Raw genomic sequence first — 10,489 nt, 5'->3', positions numbered from 1 at the left:
TCAGTCCCTGGCTCCTGGCTCTAGACGGCTACATCGTCTGGTTTTTCAACGAACACTCAATGTGTCAGGGAATGAGGGAAGGAAACGAGAAGGTTTGACAAAGAATTTTCGACACCTCACTTCAGATGCAGCTATCTATGTCGATTTTAAGCCGGTTGCCTTTTCACCGACGAGATATTCAGAGTGGCCGGGGAAAACACAAAAAAAACTCCCGTCTTACAAAGATGACGTCCGCATGCGCGGCGCAAGTTGCCCATGCGTGATCTAAAGCTGGGGGTCGTAGTGCACGTCGGGGAGTGTGGCAGTGGAATCTTAATGCAGTGCACGTCGGGGAGTGTGGCAGTGGAATCTTAATGCAGTGCACGTCGGGGAGCAGGACAATGGGAGTGTCCTGCAGCGGTTGATTTTTGTCGGAGAAGACTTTCAATTGCTTTTTGAAAAAAATAGTTAAATAGTAGAGCAATGTGGGAAACCTAAGTGACACGTTTGCTCTTTAAAGTGTCTCCCAGGCTCTGGTGTGGGAGTTAGCTGGCTGCGGTTTTTATTTGAACAGCTTTCCTGAGCTGAGCCTTTGGGCCCGTTGATTCCAGGGACTGTCAGTCCTGATGCAGGCAGGTAGGACTAGGTTCAATAACTAGCGTGGGTAGAGGCCCATTAATAACTCTCAGAAGGAAATTGGGTACACTCATGAAAAGGAAACAAGTAGGAGAGTAGGACTGAGATAACAAGGTGTAGAGCCTGCCCGAAACGTCAGCTTTCCTGCTCCTCTGATGCTGCTTGGCCTGCTGTGTTCATCCAGCTCTACACCTTGTTATCTTGGATTCTCCAGCATCTGCAGTTCCTACTATCTCAGGAGAGTAGGACTAGTGTTTTCAGACAGCCAGCACAGGAATGACTGGTCTGCCTTCCGTGATCATTCTAGTTAGCTCTTCTACGCATTGTAATTTAAGCCGCATCACTTTAAACATTTTCAGTGGCTTTGCAAAAGTCATGGCTGTTACCCATAAGCTGAAAGACGTTTACTTTTGTCTCCTAAAGGGATTGTTTGAGTCTTCTCACGAGAAGTCTTGAGACAACACTCTAACGCAGTACTGAGGAAGTGTCACGTTATCAGGGATTTCTTTCCAATGATGTTTAATTTGGGACCCCATTCTCTCCCTCAATAAGGTAATCTGTTCACTGTGACACTGGAGTAAATGGGACCTTGATATGAACAAATCAGATGTCCGCTCTCCTATATTAGAGCTGTGGCTACACGTCTAAAGTAATTTAATAGGTTTAAGCTACTTTTGGATTATGAAAGGTGCTATAAGATGCAAGTTTTTTTTTCTTTCAATTTGACTGATTATAAAATTACAATTCATTTGTTTCCTACCCAGTGTTATTGCTTTAGCTTGCTTAGCACTTCATTTAGATTAGGGTTGAATGCCAATGTCCTGGTTGGTTAAATTGTAGCCAATTTTTTATTAAAGAAAACGGTTAATTTGTATTTCTTAGATTTTGGAGCTGTGGATTTGTATAGAATAAATGAATCCTTAAGTGCTAAATTGCTTTAGATCTTAATAATTGAACACATTACAATGGAAACTTACATCTTTATAGTTTTTAACATTGTGGTGATTATGAGTGATTGTGAAACAAGACTTAACACTGATCCTTGTAAGGAGGTAATAGGACAAATGACCAACAGCTCTGTCAGAGACATACCTTAGGGAACATCTTAAAGAAGGAGAGAGAAATAGAGAGGTTCATGGAGGGAATTTCACAACTTTGGCCTTTGGAGCTGAATGCATCGTATACAGCATTGGGAAGTTATAATGAACAAGAGACGATTTGGCATACAGAGACCTTGGACAGTTAGAAGATAAGGGATATCTCTGAGTGTAACTAATTTTCTGTCTTGCAGAATAATGCGAGTTTGTTGGTTGGTGAGTAAAGATGGGAGGCACCAACCAATACGACTTGCGCACTTAGTCTGTGTTATGATTGGAAGAAGTCCTGAAACCAAAATAACAGATAAAAAATGTTCACGGCATCAAGGTGAGTGGTAACTTTGTATGAAATTTCCAACAGTTTCAAAACAAATTGGATATTGCTTAGAAATCAGAGTTAGGTTAGAGATATTTACTAGCTGAAATGACCAGACTGGGGGAGAAAATGGCTCTATTGGCGTGGAGATCATGTCCTTGGGAAACTTGGGTTGAAAATACAAGGGATCTGTGGACTGGAGTAAGGTCAGTAGTTTGGTCAAATTTGCCCTTGTGAATTGATCATGAAACATTAAGCAGAACATTCCATATTAGATGTTTTGTGTTATATATAATCTATGGCGTAATCAGTTTTGAAATGAAAGTCAGCTGACTGGCTGTAACAGGATACACAACATTGGATCCAATTTGAGAATATATACTTGCTCAGGATAAGAACCAAAACATTTGAGCAAATGGGATCTATATTCAGCATTCAGGTGAGTGAGTATTGATCTTACTGAAAAATCAGCTGTTACGGGGGCTTGATGGGCTAGATGCTGAAAGGATACTTTCATGAGGGAATCTAGAGCTACAAAATAAAGGTTCAATTTACGATGGAGTTTCCTTCCTCCAGTGAGCCATGGAGGCTGTGTCATTGAATATATTTCAGACTGAATAATAGATTTTTGATTGAAAAAGCAGTCAAGGAATGAGGAGGCTAAGAGTCAGACAAGAAAGTGGAGTTCAGGCCACAGTCAGATCAGCTGTGATCTTTTGGCTAGTGGAAAATTTTCAAAAGGCCACACGCCCCTGCTCCTGTTTTTCGTGATCTTCAAAAGAAGACTAATTTCTAACCTATAGTGAGACCAGTCATAGTCCATCTGCTACTGTTCTGGCTAAACAGAGACTGTGGATTGAACCTGGAAGTTTACTTTGGCAGTTTCACTGATATCTCATTGGATAAACTTACTAATCCATGCTACAAGTTTGTTGTGGGGGCCAGTTGTAGGTCATTAATATTTGGGATTTCCAACTTTTATGACTTACTGATGAGTCCGGGGACATGCAGAACTTTTATTACTGTTTGTACTTCCAATTTTTAATATTGTTTTCAGTATATAGATTTGGCAGCATGAAGTGTGAGAATGAAGATATAATCCATTGAATTTTACTAATTACAAACAGCTGGCATATGTCTGATAGGCTGAATGTACTCACCTTGTTCATTCATTCTATGATTTTTTTTAAACTATCAAAAATTCTATTAATGGTATTCTTGCCCTGGCTCATAATTGAGAGGAAGGGATATATTAAGAAATTAAAATGGAATTTAATTGGATGTGGAAAATTAATGTTACCATTTTTGTACTGTTGTTTTCCAGTACAGCTGAAAGCAGATTACAATAAGGGATATGTTCTTGTAAAACAGGTAAGTATCTCTGCTTTGCTTTTTTCACTGTTGTTATGTATTGAACAGATCTGCTCAAATGTATGAGCGGATTTGATCAGGAGAAACTGCTTTCACCATCAGGACTGTTGGTAATCCGAGGATACAACTCTAAATAATTACCACAGAATTGGCAAAAGAACTTGGGGCGAGGTGATTGATTTATTTCTAAAGCAATGGTTAATGATCTAAAATGTTCTGCCTGAATGAGTGGTGGTAACAGATTCAAAAGTAACTTTCAAAAGGGAATTGGATAAATACGTGAAAGGGAGAAAGCAAAGGTTAATGAGACGACTCTTTGAAACAGCCAACACTGAAACAATGAGATTCCTGGCTCTGAACTTCTTAAGTATGGCATTACAGTGCATTAATCAATCTTTAGCATAATACACTAATTAAACAGGTGGTTGTCAGAAAGATTGCTTGTTGTTTTAAGATGCATGTTCCATGAAGAATAATTACTCTGTTCCGAATACTGATTAATTTCCTATTAGTTGATTGATTAAAATAATTCTCTGAAAGGATTAAATGGTGGATTTATATACAAGACTGGATCCTTTAATCTTTACTGAAGTATTATGGCTCTGTTCTGTTGTGCTTATTATATGTTTTCATTTAAAAATTTTTCCTGAGCCATTAATGAAGCTTAAAATCAATATACTCCTCCTCCCAAAAGAGTTGGACAAATAATTCTGAGGCAAGGTTCTGTGGAAGTTATTGGTATGAAAACTAAACAAAAAATATTGCAAGTACTCAACACGTTCAGGAAAATAACTCTCTTTTGTTTCCCTCCCCTAACCATGCAACCCTAAAGTTGGGCATAAATCCAAGCAATGTCAATTCTGAAGACTTGAAAAGAGATCAAGAGGTGAAATTAAAACCAGGACAGGACCTTTACGTTGTCAATCAGCTCTACCCCTACACCATAAGGTTTGAAGAAGGGACATCAGACGGGGATGCGTTGTCACTAAAGAGGACGTATGAAGAGATTTCTCCAAACAGTGGCTCCAGTGTGTCAAATAAACATCTGAAGACTGCGGACTCCAATCCAAGGCAGTATCACACATTTAATTCTGAGTCTGAAGCGAAGAAAGAGAAGACCAAAGATGGGTGTAAGGCAGAAAATAGCAGTGACTCCGTGACTCCGGTGAACTCTTCTGACGCCTCGGGAAGAAAAGTAATTGATTAACTAGGGTTAACTCGGCCCACTTTATGTAACATTATTTTAAATATCACCACCTCCATTTATACCTCACTGCCTGGTCTCTTCTCTCTGTAACTAACTGACCCTTGACCGTCATTTCTGTTAAAGTCCACAAATTAAGGATACAGATGCAGTGAATGGCAAGCAGGGTTTGGTCCTTGTCTTAAAAATTAGCTGCTGCTCAATGAATATCCAGCCTCAAGTGGTTTATGATTTAACAATGATGATGAAAGTCTTGGCTGGATGAAAACTTTAGTTCTGAAAAAGCAGAGTACAGTATTCTTCAATTTATTTGCTGATGTCTGTTTATAATTTTTAAAAACTTTAAAGTCTGGCAAAAAGTACCTTTCCTTGACCAGGAAGAGTGGGGTTGTCTATGTGTCCACTTCCTCCCAATGCAAGACTCTAGTAACTCGTGTATTTGACAATGGGATGATAGCCCACCTGTTTTATATGATGTGTATACTTTTAAAAGTTTGTTTTTTAAAAATTCATTCTCTAACAAGATGTGGGTGTTGATGGTAAGGCCAACATCAATTGCCTATCCCTTATTTCCCTTGAACAGAGTGCCTTGCTAGGCCATTTTATAAAATAGTTAGGAGTTGACTGTTTCTGTGGTCTGGAGTCACCAAAACAGTAAGAATGGCAGATTTCCTCCAGATTTCCTGTGAACCAAATGGGTTTTAATGATAATCAGGGATGATTGTTGTGACCGCCATTACTGAGACTAGTTTTCAATTTAAAATTTTCTTACGTTTGATTTAAATTCCACCAGCTACTGCGATGGGATATGAACCCATGCTCCCAAAAATTTAGTCTGGGCCTCAGGATTATCAGTCCAATAACAAGAGAAAGACAACATATTGATAAAGTTATAGTCTGCTCACAAATATGTATGATTAGGGATACACTATGATGAATGTTGTGTTACTAGTAATCTGGATTCCTGGACTTTTGAGCTAGAGACACAAGTTCAAATCACAGCTCATCAACTGGGTAATTTAAATTTACCATGGCTAATTTATGCTTGCTCAAAGTGACATTCATTCATATGTGGCAGCTCTGCAAACACAGAAATGTGTTCAAGTCTTGTACCTCTTTTGAATTACTCAAGAGCTTGGCAATTTATAGTTCCTCATTGCTTTCTCTGTGGCAGTGTTTGGCCAATCAGTTGACTTGCTAACCAGTCTACTCCCTTTCTCCTGTAATAGAACTGTTATGATTATTTGAAATTTGGCATTTTTGTGTTTGTCTTGATCAGTGGAAGGTGAAAAGCTTCAACAACATGGCTCTCTTTTTAGGAATATTTCAATTCAATTAATTAAATAATATGGAATAAAAATAACGGTGATCAGTTATAGTCAAGAAGATGGTTCACCAGCACTTTCACCGAAGATATTGGGGATGGATAATAAATGCTGACCTTACCAGTAACATCAACATCCAGAGAGAATTAAGAAAATAAAACATATTTGTCATTATAATTATCTAGAGGGAGAAATATTTATTGTCCAAACATCAATATGTTGCATAAGCATGTTTCTACTTCACCCTTTTAGGATTTTCAAGGAATGTGGAGCCAGGGGCTAAAGATCTCCATGCAGGATCCCAAAATGCAGGTACTAATCTTTTTTTCCCCAAAAGCTATCATGCTTTCTTTGTATCATGTTTGTAAAAATAAAATTTCAACTTTTACATTGAGTGAGACAGACACACACTGAAAGATAGTGTTTTGTCAATTGCTAAATATATGTCAGAAAGGGATGAAAATGGGTGATTCATGGAGTTACACCATGCTCATTGCACACAAACAGGCTCCTCGGCACAACTGTTGTTTGTGCTTCATGAGGCTCTTCGCACTCATCTCATTTTTTTATTATAGAGTTATACAGCACGGAAACAGACCCTTCAGTCCAACTCGCCCACATCAACTAGATGTCCCAATCTGACTTAGTCCCATTTGGCCCAAGTCTCTATAAACCCTTCCTATTCATATACCCATCCAGATGCTTTTTAAATGTTATAATCGTACCCACCTCCACCACTTCCTCTGGCAGTTCATTTCCAAACATGTACCACCCTCTGTGTGAAAAAGTTACCCCTCCAGTCTTTTTTAAATGTTTCTCCTCTCACCTTAAACCTATGCCCTCTAGTTTTGGAGTCCCACACCTTAGGAAAGAGACCTTGGCCATTCACCTTATCCATGCCTTATTCTTCAAATTATTGTAGCACTTCTTCAAGATGCAGCATATAGTAAATGTGCCAACTGGAGCTGGTAATAATCGGTGAAGGTTCCACAGTTTATGTTCCCTCCATGGTACCCACAGAACCACATTTACTGACTAACTGTCTTCTCAGCTCATCACAATCAAAATCTCATCTCTAGGAAAAAGAAGGTTAAGAGGTGATCAAATAGAGATCTTTAAGATTATGAATTGTGTTTGATCGGGTAAACACTTTTTTTTGTGTAGGAGACCAAAACTAGGGTCACAAATCTAGGATAGTCAGTAATTATTGGAAATGGAATGAAGGAGAAGCTCTTTAACCCAGAGAGTGTGATGAAAATGTGGAACTTATTAACCATGGAGTAACTGATATGATAAGCAGAGATGCAGTTAAGGGGAAGCTAGATAAAACCAAGCTAGACATACCCATGAGGGCGAAAGGAATGGTAGAATGTATGAATAGGATGAGACCAGTTACGGGAAGAATATTAAGCCAGAGAGGGTTCAGAAGAGATATACAGGATGTTGCTGGGTATGGTAGGTTTGAGTTTTAAAGAAAGGCTGCATAGGCTGGGACCTTTTTTCACTGGAGCATAGGAGATTGAGAGGTGACCTAATAAAATCATGAGAGGTATAGATAGGGTTAATTGTAGGTTCCCAGGATGGTGTATTTCAAGACTAAGGGGCACATTTTTAAGGTGAGAGGAGAGAGATTTAAAAAAGATGTGAGGGGTAAATGTTTTTTTTACACAAAGGGTAGTTCGCATGTGGAAACAACTTCCTGGGGAAGTAGAGGATGTGGGCACAGTCTCAATGTTTAAAAGACACTTCTATAAGTATGTGAATAGGAAATGTTTGGAGGGATATAGGCTGTTTCGCGGGTGGGGAGTGCCAGATTAGTTTGGGATTATGTTCGGCGTGGACTGATTGGACCAAAGGGTCTGTTTCTGTGCTGTATGACTATATGAATAGTGGGAAAGGCTTGTGGATGGGCTGAATGGCCTGAGTCTGAACTGTAAAATTCTATGCTTGTATCATATACTCAGCAATTGAAAGATTGCCGACATTGAAAACTGCAGCTCAGTGAGGCAAACAGAACCTGGGATATTGCCCACTTCTGCTCCCCCACCCCCCCCTCTCAAATTTGCAAGCTTATTATTCTAGGTTTACTTATTCCATTTGCACTCTGCTCCTTCCTGCTAAACCATCTCTGTTTCCTCTCCATGTGTGCTGTCTGGGTTGCTAATCATTAGTATCCATAAAATGTTTCCAAAAAGGGTTGAGTGGGGATGGGGTGGTACTGATGGGGTGATGGGAAGAAAGGACCAATATATTAATGTAATATAAAACATAATGTTATGTTTCTTTGTACTTTTATTGATCGGTGCCACTATTTTTTTCTCCCTCCAACAGGTGTATAAAGATGATAAAGTTGTTGTAATTAAGGACAAATATCCAAAGGCCCGATTTCATTGGCTGGTTTTGCCATGGGAATCTATCTCCAATCTGAAGGTTGTGAGGAGGGATCACTCAACTCTACTTCAACACATGCACCAAGTTGGCCAAAAGCTGGTGCAAGAATGTCTGGATACTGACACATTGAAATTTCGGCTGGGTTACCACGCTATTCCCAGCATGAGGTGAGAGAAATTTGTTTTCACATTGATATCTCTGTCCAGCCCCTTGCTGGAAGTATTTAAAATCAGCTCATGCTTCAAGGTTTTGCAGTGACCAATCAATAAAGTGAATACTTGGAGCATCTTGTAAAATATTCCGTCCTATGTGTAATTGTATTAAAATACATAGTTTTAAATTGGCCTGCAGACTGCATTAAGGTAGACTCCCATTTACGTGATGCCTTATTGCACTTGCAAGAAACTTTGCTTTACTTATAGTGAATTACTTTGAGTGGAATGCCTGTCATTTGCCATTTTTTTTCTCATATTAAGGACCTCCAAATAGTTACTGTTTGCATCACCAATCCATTTGCTTTAACTGAGGGACCAACATCGGTCAAAAGTACTGAAAAGCCCTTGGTTCTACATATCACAACTGAAACTTTTAACGTTTACCTGAACTATACCAACAAGTAGGGTCTCTGCTTAATATTAATCTCAAAGGGAAATAAGAACACTTTTCTACTACACATGCTGCACTAAATGCTGAAATCCTTGTGTAGGTTGAAATCCGTAATCTTCTGATTCATGGATCACTATCAGTTGTATAGTAGGATATCAAAATTGATGTTTATGGGTGTTTAAGTATAATTCAGAGTAAGTATAGCTGTGTAAAAACAAACCATATTTTTGGTCTTAATGAAATATAGTTGGATTGCTTAATGGCAGTTCTGAGATTAATACTTGTGATCTTAGTTTGCAGTTTTTATCGTTGCTGTTAACAGAAGAAATAGGAGCTGGTATTGTTTCAAGATCTCCTCTATCTGCTGTGCCATTCTTTAAGATCACGGCTGATGTTCTACTCAACTCCACCTTTAAAACCTACTCCCATATGTTTGATTCCCATGGTGTTGACATTGATCTTGGTCTTGAATATACTCAACAACTGAACGTCCACAAGTTTTGGTAGAGAATTCCAAGTGTTCATGATTATCGGAGTGAAAAAAAATCTCATCTCAATCCTGAAGTGGCTGATCTCTTATTCTGAGACTGTGAATTCAAGTTCAGCCAGGGAAACAAACTCTGAATAACCTTAAGAATTGTATACTCTTCATTGAGATAATCAAAATTGAACTAAACTCAATTTAGACAGAACATCTGTTGTAACTTAATCGCAGTATTGTAGTTATTGGTTGTCTTTGAAAGCAGAAAGATATCAAACATTTAATTTTTTTTCTTTTCTCCCATGCTCTTTCAGCCACATTCACCTTCACGTGATCAGCCAAGACTTTGATTCACCTTGCTTGAAAACGAAAAAGCATTGGAATTCATTTAATACAGATTATTTCCTGGAATCAGAAGGTAGGTTGGACATCCACTTGCATCCTTGGCTTTCAAACATTTCTGCACTGAGTGGACTCCCAGTGCATCAGATGTGACCCAAATGGTAGCACACTTACCACTCAGTAAGAAGGTTCAGGGCTCAAGTCTTCAGGACATGAACGCAAAAATCAAGACTGATAATCCCAGTCCAGTATTGAGGAAGTACTGCATTGTTACAGCTAACATCTTTTAAGCCATGTCTTTCCTCTTGGGTGGATATAATACATGTTTCCTCACAGTAGGTCACAACATTGCTCCCATACTTAATCCCAATCCCACAAATGAACGGTCACAGCTATTATCAGGCATGAAAATGGGATTACAAATGGTAAGAAAGTTTGGGAACCACTGATGTATAAAAGATCTCTGCACTATTTTGAAAAAGTGCAAGAGTTGTTCTGGTTATTCTGGCCAATATTTACACCCTGATCAAAACCTAAACTAAAATCAGATTACCTGGTCACTTCACTATTTTTGTTTGTAGGAGTTTATCTGCACCAATTGGTGCTGCATTTTCCTGCAGTAAAATAGCAATATGGTTAAAATGTTTGAGATAACAAGGTGTAGAGCTGGATGAACACAGCAGGCCAAGCAGCATCAGAGGAGCAGGAAGGCTGACGTTTCGGGCCTAGATCCTTCTTCAG

The 10,489-nt window shown here is 38.9% G+C and overlaps 1 protein-coding gene across 4 annotated transcripts; it reads left to right on the top strand.

The window, feature by feature from the left end:
- Positions 1-281: 281 nt before the first annotated feature.
- On the top strand, positions 282-10,265 carry aptx (aprataxin). 4 transcript variants are annotated; one of them, XM_048595228.1, is made up of 8 exons: positions 282-611; positions 1,039-1,167; positions 1,907-2,040; positions 3,353-3,399; positions 4,232-4,594; positions 6,181-6,240; positions 8,260-8,486; positions 9,721-10,264. In XM_048595228.1, exons 3-8 carry the CDS (start codon positions 1,911-1,913, stop codon positions 9,899-9,901), a joined length of 1,008 nt encoding a protein of 335 aa, XP_048451185.1. In that variant the 5' UTR covers positions 282-611; positions 1,039-1,167; positions 1,907-1,910; the 3' UTR covers positions 9,902-10,264. The 4 variants fall into 4 exon arrangements, with proteins under 4 accessions (XP_048451185.1, XP_048451184.1, XP_048451186.1 ...); XM_048595227.1 differs by having other exon boundaries at positions 282-615; XM_048595229.1 differs by lacking the exon at positions 1,039-1,167 and having other exon boundaries at positions 9,721-10,265.
- Positions 10,266-10,489: the final 224 nt, after the last annotated feature.

The sequence above is a fragment of the Rhincodon typus genome, chromosome 3, assembly GCF_021869965.1.
Source record: "Rhincodon typus isolate 14 chromosome 3, sRhiTyp1.1, whole genome shotgun sequence".
Taxonomy (NCBI): Eukaryota; Metazoa; Chordata; class Chondrichthyes; order Orectolobiformes; family Rhincodontidae; genus Rhincodon; species Rhincodon typus.
This window is presented reverse-complemented; position numbering and strand designations above follow the sequence as displayed.